This window comes from Belonocnema kinseyi, chromosome 7, assembly GCF_010883055.1.
Source record: "Belonocnema kinseyi isolate 2016_QV_RU_SX_M_011 chromosome 7, B_treatae_v1, whole genome shotgun sequence".
Classification (NCBI taxonomy): domain Eukaryota; kingdom Metazoa; phylum Arthropoda; class Insecta; order Hymenoptera; family Cynipidae; genus Belonocnema; species Belonocnema kinseyi.
The window spans coordinates 21,840,505-21,859,788 of NC_046663.1; the positions used below are offsets into that span (position 1 = coordinate 21,840,505).

At 29.3% G+C, this 19,284-nt stretch overlaps 1 protein-coding gene across 2 annotated transcripts in view; it reads right to left on the reverse strand.

Annotated features, from left to right (window-relative positions):
- Positions 1-2,047: 2,047 nt before the first annotated feature.
- The window catches only part of LOC117176937 (Krueppel-like factor 3), a 766,707-nt gene continuing 749,470 nt past the window's right edge, over positions 2,048-19,284 (reverse strand). For both annotated transcript variants that reach the window (XM_033367339.1, XM_033367338.1), the window contains one exon: positions 2,048-2,549. In XM_033367339.1, coding sequence (XP_033223230.1) covers positions 2,377-2,549 — 173 coding nt within the window. In that variant the 3' untranslated portion in view covers positions 2,048-2,376. The remainder of the gene's footprint in view (positions 2,550-19,284) is intronic.

Sequence of the window (19,284 nt, forward strand, 5' to 3'; positions counted from 1 at the left end):
GAATTCTCGGAATTCAGAGAATATCAGTAATTAAGATTAATCTGAGAATTCAGGGAATTCAGAGAACTCCAAAAATAATCAGAATTCTAGGAATTCAGAATAATCTTTAAGAATTCCGAGAATTTTATAGGAATTCAAAGAAATTTCTATAAATTAGGAAAAATGTCTAGGATTTCAGAAAAATATCTCAATATTCAGAGAAATGTCATGGAATGCGGATAAATTTCTAGGCATTCAAAGAAAAGTTTGGTAATTCAAAGAAATGTCTAGAAATTCAGGGAAATGTCATGGAATTTAGATAAATGGCTAGGAATTCAAAGAAATGTTTAGGAATTCAAAGAAATGTTTAGGAATTTAAATGAATGTCTAGGAATTAAAAGAAACTTCTAGGAATTTAGAAAATTGCCTAGAAATTGAGGAAATTTTCTGGAAATTCAAAAAATGGACTAGAAGTTCAAGGAATTTCCTAAAAATTCAGAGAATTTCAGGGAATTTCCTAGAAATTCAGATAAATGTTTAGGAATTCAAAGAAATGCTTAGTAATTCCAGGAAATGTCATGGAATCCAGATAAATGGCTAGGAATTAAAATATATGTTTAAGAAAGCAGAGAAATGTCTAGGAATTTAAATGAATGTCTAGGAATTAAAATAAACTTCGAGCAATTTAGAAAATCGCTTAGAATATTAGAAAATTTCCTGGAAATTCAGAAAATGGACTAAAAGTTCAAGAAATTTCCTAAAAAATCAGAGAATTTCCTAGGAATTCAGACAAATGTTTAGGAATTAAAATAAATTTCTAGGAATTTATAAAACTGCATAGAAATTTAGAAAATTTCCTGGAAATTCATAAACTTGAATAGAAGCTCAAGGAAATTCCTAGAAATTCAGATAAATGTTTAGAAATTCAAAAAAATGTTTAGTCTAGAAATTAAAAGAAATTTTTAGGAATTTAAAAAAATGCCTAGAAATTTAGAAAATTTCATGGAAATTGAGAAAATATACAAGAAGTTGAAGGAATTTTTTAAAAAAAATTCACTAACTTTCCTAAAAGTTCAGATAAATGTCTAGAAATTCAGAACAATGTCGAACAACTAAGAGAAATGTTATGGATGTGCATCTAAATGCCTAGGAGTTCAGAATAATGTCTAGGAATTGAAAGAAATATTTAAGAATTGAGAGAAATGTCTATAAATTCAGAGAAATATCTAGGAATTTAAATAAAATTTTGTGAATACAGATAAATGTCTGGGAATTAAACGAAATGTTTAGGGACTCAGAGAAATTAATAGGAATTCAGAGAAATATCTAGGAATTCAGAAGACAGATTATAAATACAGAGAAATGTTTAAAAATTGAAAAAATATCTAGAAATTCGAGGAAATTTCTAGGAATTTAAACAATTCTAGGAATTCAAAGAATTCTAGGAATAAAAAAAATTCTATAAATCCATAGAATTCTAGAAATTCCGAGAAGTGTCTAAGCATTCAAAGAATTCTAGGTATTCAATAAACATAGACAATTTTAGGATTCTGCAAATTTCAGGAATCAAAATAATTTTAAGCATTTGGATATTTTCGAGAATGAAACATTTCTTAACAGTTCAGAGAAGTTGAGAAATTATAGGAATTTCAAGAGTTTAGAGAATTCAGCAATTTAAGATCATTTCAGAAACTCTGAGAATTTCCAGAATGTATAAGATTTCGCGAATTCAGAGAATTAAAAAAATTCAGCACATTGAACAGCATCAAATTGTGAATTTAAAATAAACCTAAAATTAGAAACCAAACCAGGCAATCTATATTTTGATAAGTAAAGATAGAAAATCGTTGATTATAGATTTCTGAGAAAATTTGATTTCCCAGTGGCCTCTGTAATATCAACTATCAGGCAGACGGGCAATCACAGTCATGCTTTTTCAAAAGAAGAAACGGCCCAGAGTAACGAAAGGCAATAAAATTGAAAACTTAACTGAAAATAAACTTTCTATATTACAATTAATAATTTTGGATATAATTTCCTATGCACGAGAATAAATAATTTTTTTTTCTTTTTCGAAACAGCCTCTTTTTACCGCCAACATTTTTGTCGAAACCACTGAGAAATATCGATCGTGTTAAAACGTGGTCGAAGGTCCTCTCGCAGCATTAAATATTAGAGCGTTTACCAAGGGTTCGCGCAATCGTCACAACAACCGAAATTAATATCATACTCTTTTCTCTTTCAATAAACTCTAAACCTAGTGAACGTTTTTTTTCTTCTTCTAGTTTTGCTCCTCCAAAAAGCGACGGGTGGCTAAATTAGAAATCACGATCCGAGCATCAGGAGGAGGTTCTTCAGGTCCCGAAAGTACTCGTTAGGGTGTCGAACGAGCTATCATCAATGCCTCTTCATGTGAAGTGACAAATGATCGCTACGCGAAAACGATCGTTGACAGAGATGGCATTTGAACGGTTTCTGTCCAGTGTGCTTGCGATAGTGCCGCGTTAGCTCGTCCGAGCGAGCAAATTTCCACGTGCATCCTTCCCACGTGCACTGGTACGGTTTTTCGCCTGAAACAAAAATTATAAAAAGCCTATAAGTGCGTTATTTAAGTCGTTTAAACCTCCCCTCTCATGCTTTACTTCGTCCACTTCCCCTACATTCCCCTTTCCGCTTCTACTTCCCCTAATTTAACGTTTCCTCTCCTTCCCCTACTTCCCCCGTTCCTCTCCAACTTCTATTCTTCTTTCTCTTCCCCTACTTCCCCTATTTTTTACTCTCCTCTCCTACATCATCAGCCCTCGTTTTACACAGAGAGCTACCACTTCTTGCTGCAAATTTTTTATCCTCTCATTCCCCCTCTCATTACTTCCACAGTAAGCACTCTCCTTCCCATACTCCCCTTCTTCAGCCATCACTTGCCCTCCTCTACTCACTCACATATTCAAACTAGAGAACGTTTCACTTCTCTTACTACCTTGACACACTTCCAAACATTTCTCCCACTTCTCCTTACTTCCCCTAATTTCCTTTTCAATTCCTCTGCTTTTTACTTTCCTCATTTCCCCTCTGATCATTTTCTATCACTTCACATCTCCTAATTTTACGTCTCCTGGTTAAAATGCTTTTCCCTACTTCCGCCCCACTTAATTTCGTTCAACTTTTCCTTCTTTCCCTTGCCTTAGTTTCTAACAAAACCTCATTTCGCCCTCTTTTTTTCGCATCATTGCCCATCTCTTTAACTAATTCCCTTTCCCTTATTTCCCCTCCTAGGAAAAAAATAAGACGGAAGGACGTCTTACCATAACTATTTTTAATAAGTGATTATAATTAAGGGATTAAAAAGTTTTTCACAGATTTGAAGTGACATGAAGGAACTTAACATATTTTTAAACAATTTAATGGTTTTAGGTTATTTTAAAAGATTTCAATAAATTTAACTCGATTTGAAATTATTTCTAAAGGTTATCATTATTCTATAATTACAACTTTATTATTAGTTAATTCTAGGTCATTTCGTAAAAATTGAGAGCTATGTCTGAGAAGGCTAAGTTTATACTACTGAAAATGGGTTCTCAAATATTTTATTAGGTTGATGTTTTAGTCAAGTCAGTTTACTTTTTATGAGGTACAAGTATTAAAATTAAAAGCTACTTCGAATCATAAATTACCTGTAATATTACCATAAACTACCGAAAAAAATCATAAGTTTCCGGAAATTTATGAGGTTTTAAAATTGCATTTTGGGTAATTTATAATAATTCACCACATTGAACTGCAATATTACCATAAATGACCACAAATTTCCAATAATATCCGGAAATTTATAAACATGTTCAAATTGAATTTTGGGCAATTTATAAATTATCAAAAAATTTCATAAATTTCCAGAAATTAATGAAAATGTTTGAAATTGCGTTTTGCCTAATTTATGGTAATGTATCAGTTTGACAGTAAAATTATTATAAATGAGCAAAAATTTCTGTGAATTTTCGAAAATTTATAAACATTTTAAAATTTAATTTTGGGCAATTTATGGTAAATTCCCATAAATTTACCAACAAAATTTATAAATATGCGGAATTTTGTAGAAATATCTCAATTCAATTTTGGGTAATTTATAGTAATTTGCCATATTTAACTGTGAAATTAACATTAATCACCTAAATTTCTGGAAATTTATAGACATTGTTAAATTGAATTTAGCGCAATTTATAGTAAGTTACCATAAATTACGGAAAAAATTTCATAAATATCCGGAAATTCATAAAAATGTTTGAAATTCAATTTTGAGTACTGAATGTTAATTTACCAGTTACCTGTAAAATTACCACAAATGACTGAAAATTTTCATAATTTTCCGGGAGTTTGAAGATATTTTTAAATTGAATTTCGGGAAGTTTATTAGTAATTTAGCATAAATTTCCTGCATTATTACCATTAAGTACTGAAAAATTTCATAAATATCCGACAATTTTTAAAAGATTAAAATTGGCTTGTTGATAATTTATGGTAATTTATTATAATTAACTGTAACATTACCATAAATAATCCAAAATTTCGGGAAATTCATAAATATTTTTAAATGTAATTTGGGGAAATTTACAGTAAGTTACTACAAATTACCTATAATATTACCATAAAAAACTAAACAAATCATAAATTCCCGGAAATTTATAAAAAGGTTTTTAATTAAATTTTCGGTAATTTGTAGTAATTTGACATACTTATTTAGCTGTAACATTACCATAAATGACCGAAAATTTCCATTAATTTTCGGAAATTTATAGACATTTTTAAATTAAATTTTGAGCAATGTATAGTAAGTTGCAATAAATTACCTATCATATTACCATGAATTAATTAAAAATCATAAATTTTTGGAAATGTATAAAAAGGTTTAAAATTGAATTTTAGGTCATCCATAGTAATTTAACATGTTTAACTGTAACATTACCATAAATAGCCGTTACTTTCCATACATATTCGGAAATTTATAGACATTTCAAAATTGAATTTCGGAAAATGTATAGTAACTTACCATAAATTACTTATAACATTACCATAAATTACCAAAAAATTTCATAAATTTTTGGAAATGTATAAAAATGTTTGAAAACGAATTTTGGCTAATTTATAGTAATTCACTATATTTAGCTGTAAAATTACCATGAATGACCGAAAAATTCCATAAATTTTCGGAAATGTATAGAAATATTAAAAATTGAATTTTGGCTCATTTATAGTAATTTACCATATTTAGCTGTAAAATTAACACAATTAACCGTAAATTTCCGTAAATTTATAACACGTATATTTTATAGATAACAGTTTATTTTCGTTGAACTCCAATGACTAACTTATATTTCACAAAAAATTTTTTAAATTATAAATTTTTTGAAATACCATAGAATATTTCATCAGCTTAACATCTAGTAGTTAATTTCAGAATATAATAATAATACTTAAATTTCTATAAACAAACTTTCAGCTTAGACTATTGTTCTTTTGGATTAAGACTCTTAATCGAATAGAACAATATTCTCGGCTTAATTTTTTTTTTAAATTCAAATATCATCATTTTTATATTCTGCAATTAACTTCTATATGCTAAGCTGCTGAAATATTATATGGTATATTTTAATAATTATTTATTTAAATTACAAGATTCGTTTTTTAAAGTAATTTTAAATCGCGCGCCGAATGCGGCCAACCAACGCGCAGCCCTAACGCAAGCGCAGTAGCACAGGGTGCCAAGATTGGCGTCATACTAAATTTTCTTGGAAGACAAAATCACGATATGCCCAGTACGATAGAAAAGTGGGGAACGGATTATAGTAATTGCTATGTCCCCTAGGTGGCGCTCTTGTGAATTCAGAATTCGAAATGAACTTGAGCAGGCGATAGAAGTTCTATCGTCTGCTCACGTCTGCTCAAGTTCACTGTAGCTGCAAGAATTATATTTTTTTTGCGTGATGAACTTGGATTTATAATGAATTTTCACCGATAACACAAACTACAAATGGAACCAAATCAAATCGATCAAATGCAATAAAATATTAGTCTGTTGGAATCATTCTGATAGAACGAACAATAAAATGTTAAAGTCTGTTGAAATCTTTCTATGATAGATCTATTGCAACAGACTTAAACCTTTTATTGCACTTGATCGATGATAAATTTTATTTTGTTCAATTTTTGGTTTGTTTTATTGGTTATTATTATTCATGTACTTATTTCAGAAAGAGAAGTCAACATAACCTACAAATTATGGTGAGAAGGGGGGGGGGGTCGTTGCTGTAGACAATAGTTCTTGCTACGTCCCCTAGGTGGCGCTGATCTCACATTTTTACCACAATCTGTAAGTACCCCCCCAAAATACATTAGAGTGGGCACACCGTGGACTAAAACCAGCTGAACCGTTAGCTGGAACATCTAGAACATTTTTTTTCAGAGTTTGTTGAGGACTTTTTATTCTCTCGATGGTGCTCTTGCACTCGACGCCTATGGAGATTCTCGCGATCTCTGAGGATCAGAGACTATCAGTTCTCGGAGGGTATAAAGTGCAGACCGATATCATCAGGACTTCGCGTCGGGCGGGAAAGACGTCACTTCACACCCAATTATTGCCCGCTCTTGGCTATCTGGAGGTATTGTGCCACGGCATCTACAGCTTCGTTAGAATCTTGCGTTGCCCACGCAGGACTCGTTCCCTTATCAGCGGTCTCTTATACGTCCTGACAGCTGTCGCGACTTGCAATGGCTGAGAACTGCCCATCACTCTCCTATTGTATGCAAGTCCCACTGACGCGACGCGACGTGCCAAGGAGAGAAAAAGAGAGAGAGAGCGAGAGAGGGGGGGGGGGACGCTTTCACGGAACTCTCCTTTGGAACTCTTTCTGGAGAGGCTTGAGGAAGGCGAGCACCTAGACATATAGGAACAGCCTGGTCACAACTCGATGACGCAATCACTATCGGTCGAAAGACCCACGACGGCGACCTGGACGAAGACGAAGTACTTAAAGTTTGAGGCGGAGCTGCCAGGTTGTAACTGATACCTGCAGCTACCCAGAATCTCTATGCAAAAGATTGTCCAAGGATAAACAGATCCAAGGAGCAATGCACTTTTCAAAAAACAATCACATTTTACATATGCATTCGAGTCGACGCGAAGCGACGCAAACCTGTCGTGGGATTTGACAGCGTTTATCTCAAACTTCAGACAGCTTTAACATTTACTAATTGTATGTTGTATATCAGGGTATCAAATTTTGCGCAGTTCTGGATTCAGATGGTTGCTTTTCTAAACACAGTTTTCAATTTTCTAATCAAATATTTTACAAGTATTAAAAATAAACTTCAATTCTAATTTAAGGGGTTAAGGGCATGTGATACTTACAGTTTCCCCGGCTTTTTTTCCACAAAAATGAAAATTTTTAAAAGCTGAAATCGTAGATGCTATAAAATATTATAACGGACGTCCCCGGACTCTTTTTTGAGGGATAATAACAAAAAAAATTTCTTGTGCTAAATAAAAATTTTATGCATATTTATTATTTTGAGGTTACTTCGCCTTTCATCTCTGCCTTTCCGATAATCTGGAAATTATTTATGGAATAAACTTTTTTGATCGCCTGCCATAAGGGTTAGTTCCGGGAGATTAGTTACTATGTTTATTTGCAAGTCCAAAGTTTTCGGCCAAAAATATTGTGTAGTTTGGAAGTAACGCACAGGAGAATTGTAACATACATAACCTCCAAATATACACACGTTGTTGGCAATATCAAAAAATTTTTTGAAAAAAAAAACACAAATAAAGTGAGCGGGGACGTCCGTTAGTATGTTAGCTATCATTTCCCAAATTTTTAAGACAAAATATTGATTATTCTAGAAAAAAAGCCGTCGGAACCTGAAACTGATAAAATCGATGGTAATTCCTAAGCGCTATGCAAATTAATCAGATTTTGTTCAATTAAAACTTTTTTGAATTAAACCAAAAAAAAGTGTGTGGGGACGTCCGTTAGCATGGTCGCTATCATGTCCCAAATTTTTAACACAAAATATTGATTATTAAAGAAAAAAAGCCGTTGGAACCTAAAACTGGTAAAATCGACAATTTTTTAAGTATCACATGCCCTTAAGGTAGTTCACGCGAGATTTCACTTTTCTTAGGAATATTCTTAAATTTTCGCAATACATACACAAGATTAGTATCAAACGACCACATAGTTTTTAACTCAATATTAAGTCTGTGGAGTTAGATATTATCAACTGAAAACAGTTCCTTTTACATGGGTCCCATATAAAAAAGAGTTAAATTTATACAATTTTAATTGTAGCATGTTAACAGTTCTTACCATTTAAATTATAAACTAGAGATATATAGAAGAAGATAAAACAACAGTGTTACAAAAATTGAAATTTTTTCTTGAGTTTGGTATAAGATATATAACTGTTTAAACTTTTGGAGGAATTTCGCGCTCGTGAACTACCTTAAACCACTGTAAAATTTAAAAAAAATCGAAATTTTTTTGCTTAAAAGATGTTTTAGGGTCTTAAAAATAATATACCTAAAGATGGAGGGCTGAAAAAAATGTCTAAATCAGCAAATTTTTAATTCTGCTGCAACGCCCCTCAGGTATGCCCCGGTGATTTTAAAGTAGTTAAAACTTTAAAAGCGTTTTTCTTGAAACCACTTTTTTTTTGAACCGGTCAGAAAGATAACTCGAACAAATACTCCCCGACCGATTTGAAATTTTAAAAATATATTCCAAATTTCTTTCTCCAGCGACGTACGTAGCCTTTTTTTATATTGCATAGTTTTTTTATAAACAATTTTGCAACCATTTTTTCATGCAGTTTTAAACTTTGTTTTTTAAAAGTGCTGTACGTCGCGAATAATCAATATAATGAAAAAATCTTACATACGTCTCTTGCTGTTGTTCTGTAGAATCAAAAAAACTTAGTTTTTTTGATCCAGGTAAAAAAATTGCGGAAGTTAGGTTTTCGGCCATGGACAACTTTAAAAAAAAGGCGCCAAAGGAGAAATAATGCGCACATGCCATTTCGTCATGAAAATATTTGAAAAAAAAAATTCTCTGTACTATTTTATTAGTATTATAAATATCATTTTACAAAATTTCGATTGATCTCTTTATTGAGCCAAAAGAATTCCCGAAACACTATTTTTTGTTTGAGAGTTAATTATTTTTAACTGAAAAGTCTACTTACATTTCTTCTTAAGAATTCATCTTATTGGTTTCAAATTCAATGACTTAATTGAAAGTTGAACTGCATTATGAAAAATGTATTTTGTTGGTTGAAAATTTAACTTTTTGTTCCAAATTAACTCTTGATGAAAATTGTATTCAAAATTCCACAATTTGATTGAAGTTTTTTTTACTGAAAAGTATTCCTTCCTTGCAAAGTTTTAATTGCAAATTAATCTGTGTTCTTTATGATTCAACTATTTTGTTGAAAATTCATCTTTTATGGCTAAACTTAACTGTTTTTATTCTTAATTGAAATATTTGTTGTTAGAATTATCAAATGTTGCATTTTCCGTGAAAAGTGATCATCTTTAATTCAAAAAATTAATTTTTTAATTCAATAGTTTTTTCGAAATTCAACATTTTAGTTGTGCATTCATCTCTCTGGTTGAAAATTTACTATTTTCGATAGAAAATTCGTTATTTTAGCATGAAAATTCAACAATACGTTTGACATTTTTATTATTTATTCTTAGTCTTCTTGAAAGTTTCAATAATTGGTTAAAATTAAACTTTTATATAAAAAATTAAATTCTTTTGTTCAAAATGCAAAAATTTTGTTGAATAGGCATCTTTTTTGGTCAAAAAATAAAATACTTGTAAATTAAAGTATTTGGTTGAAAATTCATGTATTTTGTTAATAATTCATCTTATTGGTGAAAGAATAATCATCTTGATAAAAATTTAATCTTTTTTATACAAAATAAAATCTTTTTTAATTCAATAATAAATTGTTATATTTTCCGTTCATAATTGAAAACATAGGTTAAAAATTCATTTTTTGTTTGAAGATTCATCATTTTAGTTGAAAACTGTCCCTTCGATTGAGAATGTAATTATTTTTTGTCGGTAAAAAAATTATTTTTATAAATAAAAAATAGGAAATTAATTTTTTTCGCTGTAAATTCAATTATCAGATTTTCCGTTAAAATTTTTGGATCAAAATGATTCTTTTTATTTAAAATTTCAATTATTTCGTTAAAATTGCATGCATTTTGTTGAAAATGCATCTTTTATTGTAAAAATTTCAACTTTTAGGTTAAAATCTTTTTATGAATTTTTTTTTTACTTAAACAACTTTATTAAAAATTAATTTTCGTTTCGGGTTAAGCAATGGTTTAAAATGTAAATAATATTTTGATCATTAGTTTTTGTTTGTGTTGAAAACTTGTTTTTTAATGGGAAATGAAATTTTAAAAATTGAAATTCTAATATTCAATTTGTAGATAAAAATGATTCCTTTTATTCGAAATTTCGATTATTTGGTTAAAATTGCATTTATTTTGTCAAAAATTAATATTTTTATGTGAAAATTTAATCTTTTGGGTTAAAAATTAAATTAATTTTTTTTACTTGAACGACTTGATTAAAAATTAATTTTCTTTTCGGATTAACCAATGGTTTTAAATTTAAATAACTTTTTGATCATTAGTTTTTGTTTCTGTTGAAAACTAATTTTTTAAATTTTAAATTTAAATATACAATTTTTGGTTGAAAATTCAACTCTTTGGTCAAAAATTTAACAATTTATTGAAAATTAAAATTAATCTTCTTGATTTAAAATTTCTATGACTTAGTTAAAAATTCAGACGTTTTTTTTTAAATTCATGTTTAGTTGTGAAAATTAAATCTTTTGGGTAAAAAATTCAATTTTTTTTTTACTTGAGCTACTTTATTAAACATTAATTTTATTTTCGTATTAACCAATTTTTTAAAATGTAAATAATGTTTTGATAATTTGTTTTTCTTTTTGTTGAAAACTAATTTTTTTAATTTAAATTAATATATGTTATTTTTATTTGAAAATTAATCACTTTAGTTGAAAATTTAACTTTTTAGTCGAAAATTTAACAATTTGTTGAAAACTCGTTTTTTCTTTGGAAATCAATTTTTTTTTAATTTAATCGTGATATTCCATTTTTAGATTAAAATTAATCTTTTGAATTTAAAACTTCAATTGCTTGGTTCAAATTCATCTTTTAGATTAAGAATTCAAATAATTTATGTTTTAACTTATACTACTTTATTAAAAATTAATTTTCTTTTCGGATTAACGAATGGTTGAAAATGCAAATAATTTTTTGATTATTTGTTTTTCTTTTTGTGGAAAAATAATTGTTTTAAATTTAAATTTAAGTATATAATATTTCATTTAAAATGTATACTTTTCAGTTTAAGTTCATACAACCTGTTTGCAGTTTTATATATTTCATTAAAAAATCTAATTTTGCATCGAAAATTAATTATTCGATTAAAAAATTTGGTTTTTTGCTATTGTTAAAAATTCAGATATTTGTTTGCAAGCTGAATTACTTTCTTAAAAACTTATTTTTTAAAGCATCACCTCGTTGGTTGAAAATTTTTCTTTTCTATGTTAAAAGTGACATTTTTTAACTAAAAATTGAACTGCACCGAACTTTCGCTTTCAGTCAAGTGTCGGGGATTTCCTTCAAATAACTTTGGACTGATTTCGGGGGGAAAGGAATGTAAACAGCGAGGGCCGCCTGTCTCGTTTCCAATTGAAATACATGTATCTATATATACAATTTTGTAACCGCTCTCGCCCTACTCCCTTGAGAAACTGCTTGATCCAGCAGTTCTGGGAAGACCGAGAACGGGGTGACTGAAAGCGAGAGTTTGCTTTATTCCATTTTGGGATGAAAATTTAACATTTGCGAGAAAAAAATTAAGAATTTTGTAAAAAATAACAATTACTTTCTTTGAAATATCAGCTGTTACATTTTGCGTTGAGAATTAATCTTTTTGCGTTGAATCATCCACTAAAGAGTTTAACGTTTAACTATTTGGTAAAAAAAATCTTTTTTTTTTTCTCTTCAAACATTTCAACCAATTTTTTTGTCTAAAAATTGGATTATTCCACTTTGCAACTGCAATTTTAATTAAAATTCAACTTGGTTAAAATTCTTTTCTTTCTTAAAAAAATAATTTTTCAAATTGATAATATAGCATTTTACTTTTAGTTCAAAACTTATATTTTTTAGATGAAAATTCAACTATTTGGTAGACAAATAATCTTCTTTGTTTAAAACTTCATGTTGAAATTTAATTATTTTATTTAAAATTGAACTAATTTTTTTACAGAATTCATCCGGGTGGAAAAAATCAACTCTTTTGTTACAAATTCTTCCTTTTGGATTCAAAGTTCATTTCTTATGAACTTTTTTTGTTTGAAAATTCAGCCTGCCAGTTCAAAATTCAACAGTTTCACTAAGAATTAATCTAATTTGCTAGTAAATTTTTTCTTAAAGTTTGGAACATTTTTATACTATATTGTGGTGCACAATCACAATGGTGCAATTGTATTAAATGAATTGAAGTTTCATCAAGCGGTCGAAGATCATTGAACTTTCGTTCGCGGAAGGTGTTGCTGGAGGATTTTAATTTTTAAGAATGAGGGTTCTATTGTGCACGATCATAATCCAGAGGTTACTTGGCCATAAGTGTATTCCGTATGGGTAATATTTCAAACGAGAGGCAAACTTCAAACCGTACGGTTAACTAATGAGCTCGACGAGGTAAGACGGCGTTAATCTATGTTGCAATAAACGTGAAGCTAGCTCGCTCTCTCTCTCTAAAAAAAAAACAAAAAAACAAAAAAAAAAAAAAATGCGATCAAAATGCATTAATAACTGGATAATTAATGCCCTCTTGACTGGCCATCCCACCCGATACACTTCCTGTGGAACGATCTATATCCTGGATCGTAAATGGACTAATTACTCATAATTATGCAATACGCCGCAGCGTTTCTTCCACGTCATTAGTTTCACGTTACCAGGGAACTTTACGTAACAATATTTCCCGATAGTTCAAACGATATCGTGCTCAATTTTATTTTATATATAATTTACATGATTTAGGTTTTTTAATAATCCTCGCTTCGGAGCGAGTGTTATTAAAAATATTAAAATATCAGATTTGGGAGTCGAAACTGCCCTCAAAATAGGGAAAATAGTACGATTTTTTTTACGAAAATAGGGGAATTAGGGGGTAATTTATTTTTAATATAATTAAAGTAGATTTACCAGAATTCTTGAACAAATAGTTGCATTACGGCCAAATAATTAAAATTTCAAACAAAATAGACGAATTTTAGAGACAATATTTAAACTTTTAACAAAATATTTGATTTTTTAAGCAAAAAGGTTAAATATTTTTTGAAGATAGATAAACTTATAATCCAAAAGAGAGAAATTTAAAAAAATGGAATTATCCAAAAAAATGACTTAAATAATATAGTTGAATTTTTAACCTACGAAGAGACATTTTCAAACAAATGGTCAAATTTTTAAACAAAAAAAAATTTCAATTCAACCACAAACAGCTGCATTTTCGACCAAATAAAAGAAATTCAGGGAAAAAACAAGAACCGGAAAGGATGAGATTTTAACAAGAAAGTTAATTATTCAATCAGGAAAGATTAATTTTCAACAAAATAGATAAATTTTCACCTACAAAATTTAAGTTTTAAACCAAAAGCGGAATCGTTCAATTACTAATAAAAAATTTAATTTTCGAGAGAATAAAGAATTTTCGATCAAATTGAATTCAACCTAAAAAGTCAAATTTTAAACAAAATTTTCTATCTAAAAAGAGGAATTTTTCAAAAAATACTTGTATATTTAATAAAATTGTGAAATTTTTTAGCCAAAAACATGAATTGTTAAAAAAGCAGCTCAACTCTCAATAAAAAAATGTAATTTTCTTAGTGAATAGTTAATTTTTTATGAATTAGCTCAATTTTTGAAAAATTCAGTAACAACAAAATTTTAAACATTGAATTCAATCTAAAAAGACGAACTTTTAACAAAACAGTTTAATCCTTTAGGAAATAGATTAATCTTTAATCAACAAGGGTAATTTTCTACCCAAAAAGAATTCTTTGTTTAGAAATTGCATGAATAGTCAATAATATTGTTGAATTTTTAAGTCAAAAACACGAATTATTAAAAAATCAGCCGAATTCTCGATCGGAAAATGTGTTTTTGTAAAAAAAAATTTAATTTCTACAAAATAGTTCATTTTTCGAATAAATAATTGAATTTTTCGCTTTTTTAACAAGAACAAAAAATTTAAAACCAAATAGTTCAATTTCCACGCCAAAAAAGATACACTTTTGTAGAAAGCAGTTAAATTTTTATACTGAAAATAGGAATTTTCTGCAAAAATGTTCATTTATTTTCAACAATAAAAAGATAAATTTGCAACAAAATAGTTTATTTTTTAAACTAAAAACAAATAAATAAATCTTTAACCAGTAAGGATAAGTTTTTACCGAAAAACACGAATTATTCAAAAAGTACCTGAAATTTGAACCAGAAAATAATAATCAGATTTTTTAACAAAGAAATTTTGAACTAAATAGTTGTATTTTTTACATAAATAGTTGGAATTTTAAACAAAAATACGATTTTTAACCAAAAATTAATTTACAGCCAAATAGGTTATTTTTATAAAGAAATGACGAGTTTTCAGCTAAACAAAAATGCATTTTTCCAGAATAGTTGAACTCTAAACTTTTTGTTTGGAGCTTTAATAAAAAAAATTCTCGACGAAAAATATTAATTTAATTTTTAATTAATTTTTAACTAATTAATTTAATTTTTAACTCAATTAGATGAACTTTCAACCAAAAAAATCTAAACGAAAGATCTAATAGCAATAATAACTGAAGAATAACCAAAAACGATGTTAATTTTTAACCAAGCAAGATGATCCTTTAACCAAATAATAAAAATTTTAAATAAAAGAATTATTTTTCACCAAATTTTTTACATTCTTAGTTAAAAAAAAATAATTTAAAAAATCAAATGTTTTTTCCACAAAATATATCAATGTTTAAATTTTCAACCACAAAGAAGATTTCTTCATCATGAAGATTAATTCTCTACAAAAAAATAAGAATTTTTAACAAAATGCGAAAATTTTGCACTTGAAAATTTAATTTTCCACCAAATAGTACAATTTCTAACTGAAAAGGATGAATTTTCAACTAATTAGTTGAATTTTTAACCGAAAAAATGGAATATTTTTAATTTTTTGACAATCTCATTCATTGTGAAGTAAAAATGAAACGAATGTGCAACAAAATAAGTAAATTTTCATCTCAAAACTGAATTATTAACCCATCGAGATGAATTCCTAAACAGAAATATAACAGTAGACACTTCAGCTAAAAATAGCAGAATTTTTCTTATTAGGTTTTATTAATTAAGTTTGCCTTAAAGTGACAAAAGAAAAAAAGGAAAATTTTGTTTGAAATAGGGGGGGGTTGCTAAAAAGGGCCAAATACCGAAATAGGGAAAGAACGTGAAACCCTTCGATGTGCTTTTCTTCACTCCGCTGGGAATCGAACCCAAGTCTTCTAATTGCCGATCGGGTGCTCTATCCGCTAAGCTGTTAAAAAGATCGAAAGAAGAATCTTTTTTCACAGACATGCCATATGGAAATATTTTCTGGAAAAAAATCTATGTCTATTTGGAGAAGACCTTGCCATATAGAATGTCTGAGAAAAAGAGGCTTCTTTCGATCTCTGCAGTAGCTTAGTGGGTAGAGCACCCAACCTGCAATGGGTAGACCTGAGTTCGATTCCTAGCGAAGAAAAGAGAAGCGAAGCCGAGGGATTTTTTTCACAGATAAAATTCAATTTGAAAATTTAAAAAGAAAACCGAAAAATTCTGAACTTGAGGGGTATCTTAGATTTCTATTGTAGATACCTATTTTCACGCAATGTGATAAGTATCTCTTTTGATCAGTCATTCACCATCCCGATGATAATACACGTTTTCTATATCTTCTATCTCTGACACTTTAGAGAAAACCTAGAAATATCGTATCACTGTGAAAAAGATTTTTCTTTCCATCTCTGCAGTAGCTTAGTGGGTAGAGCACCTGATCGGCAATTAGAAGACGTGAGTTTGATTCCTAGGGAAGCAAAGGTGAGCAAAGAGGAGGAATTTTTTTTCACAGATAAAATTTAATTTTTAAATTAAAAAAAAAATTACCATCCCGATGATAATACAGATTTCCTATATTATCAATTATTATTGAACTGTACCGTTGTCGGACCATCTTTCGGAAAACTCGAAAACTTTGCTAAAATGTTTCATCTGGAAACGTATCTTGGATATTTAAATAATTCCAGACGCTTTTGTCCTCGTCACGAGAGCCCTTCCACGTCGCTCGAGATTCTCACATCCGTAAACACTGATCGATCGATCGCTAAATTCAAAGATGTCCAGTCCGACCTTCCTCAGATGTCACTCTTTGCGATCACGAGTCTTCGATAGTATTTGCTGGAAAAAATTACGTATCGATCGACTGCTCTCTTGATTTGTTCTCGTCTTATCCGTGACGAAATGCTTCGATCGAAGCAGATTCCCATTATCCGAGTTTACTTCAGCGAGTAATGAGATCCAGATTGAGGCGTAAAGAAGGTCGATAGCGAGGGATAAATTAGAGTCGTAAAATAATTGATCTAATTAAAATTCATTTCATGAAAACATACCTACAGTTTAAGCTTAAAAAATATTAATTACAGACGAAATAATATCAAACTAGGACTTTCAAATATTATAGGAGAAATATTCTTACAGTGGATAGAGCAGCCTAGAATAGATAATAATTAATTAAAAATAGTAATGTGTGTGAAATAATTAATTTAATTTAATGAATACTTAAGATACTATACGTGTTAATCAATAAAAATAATTTTTTGTGTGTTCTTAATTAATAATTATCTACTTTAGGTTGCAATATCCACTGTATGGAGGTTTCCTCTTCTATAAATGACTAGATTAGTGTTTTTTTATTTATTTTTTTATTTGTGGATTGCCAATAGGGATTACTCGAGAGGGAAACAGCTTCTTAAAACACAATTAAACGGAGGTTTTTTAACCTGGTTACAATTCGATTACCTATGATTATGTGGATTTATATTGGATTAAAATTGGATTAAAAGTGGATTATCTGAAAGTATCGTGAATTCTAAGAGATTACTTAGATTTTGTGAATCACAAGTTGATGACCTGGAATTATAAATGGATTACTTGGAATAAGAAGTGGATTACCTTCGAATAAAAGTGCATTAACTTGGAATAAAAGTGGATTTCTCTGGATTATATTTGATTATTTCTTATTAGAAATCAATCCCTTTTGGTAACAACTGGATTGCCTGGAATTATAAATTGATTACCTAAGATTGCTTAGGATTACAAGTAAATTTTCCCAAGGTTACTACATTAGCCTGGATTTTGAGTGGATTACCTGGGATTACAAAGGGATTATCTTAATATTATACTGGTTTATTTAAGTAAATTTAAGTAAATTAAAGCCTTTAAGTAAATTATTCTAGATTAAAACTGGATTACAACTCAGCTCACATGGATTACTTGAACTTACGACAAAAATATCTGAGATTCCAAGTGGATTCCCTATGATGAGAAGCAGATTACATAGGAGTACAAGTAGATTACATATGTCTATAAGTGGATTACCTGAGATTACAAGTAGACTACGTGAAATTATAATATATTTAAAGTGGATTAGCTGGAATTATATGTGAATAACCTGGGATTACATGTGATTGCAAGTGGATTCTTTGATTAAAAGTTTATTTCCTAGGATTACAAGTAGATTAGACATTATCAAAAGTAGGTTTCTGGGAATTAAAGTAGTTTAAAGTGGATTACTTCAAGTCCCTGGATTACGAATGCATAACTTTAGATTAAAGGTCGGTTCATCGCGATTATATGGTATAACTTTGGATCGCATGTGGATTATTCAGGATTACAAATGAATTACTTTGGATTACAGGTAGATTTACCAGGAATATATGGTATTACTCTGGATTGCAGGTGGATTATTAAAGATTACAAATGAATTAGTCTGGATTTCTGGACTGAATTACTAAGATCATAAGTGGATTACCCAACATTATACGAGATACCACGAATTACAGTATACTACTTTCTGTCCGCGGATTACAAATCGATTATTTCTGATGAAAAGTGGATTTTCCAGGATTCTATTGGAATATTCTTGGTGGCATATGTATCGATCTAGATTACAAGTAAATTACTCAGGATTATAAGTGGATAACCCTGGATTACAACTAGATTACTCAGATTTACAAATTTATCATCTGAACTTAAAAAGGGAATTTTCTGGGATTACAAGCGGATTACCTTGGATTATTACTCGGCATTAAAAGTGGATTTCCTGGCATTGCAAGTAGATTATTTGGAATTGCAAGTGAATTATCTGAGATTACCTATGATAATATTAGATTACTTGGATCACTTAGGATTACAATTGGATTACCTAAATTGTTTCCCTCTCGAAATAATTTTTTTTTAACTACCATTTATCATACGTTAAAATTGGCTTTGTTTTCATCCCCTAGTTTTGTCCAAATGACGAAAAAATTATTTTAATCAAATTATTGCGAAATATGCCATAATTTTCATTGTTTTAAAATTTTCGGACCATCTTATGGGACCCTAAAGAATTGGCCCCAAGTGATTATTCCGAGTTTCAAGTATTATTAAGGTTGATGGTCCCTTTAAGCAAATATTTTTTGCAAGAATAATCATGCAAGGACAACTTTTTCTTTTACAATTATTCTTTAACTAATTCTCAATTGTGTAAAAAATTGAATAATAAAAAAAATTGATTTCGTGTAGGAGTCGCTAAATAGGTATATATTATAGGTGTTATAAATCTTATAATCAATCTGAATGTTTTTTTAAGCTTTTAAATTGTTTAGATAATATGTAAATGTTTCAATATTTAGCTTATTAAAAATAAATAGGACAAGAAGTATTTCTTTAGAAATTTTGCAAACAAATTCAAATATTGTTATATTCCGTATAGGAAATGTATATTATCAACAGGATGGTAATTTACCATTCCGATGATAACACAGGCCAACAATTCTCAGAACCAGAGACCAGACCTACTATACCCGAAGGTTTTTGCTGCGCTGAATCCGAATCTGACCTCAGAAAAATTCCAT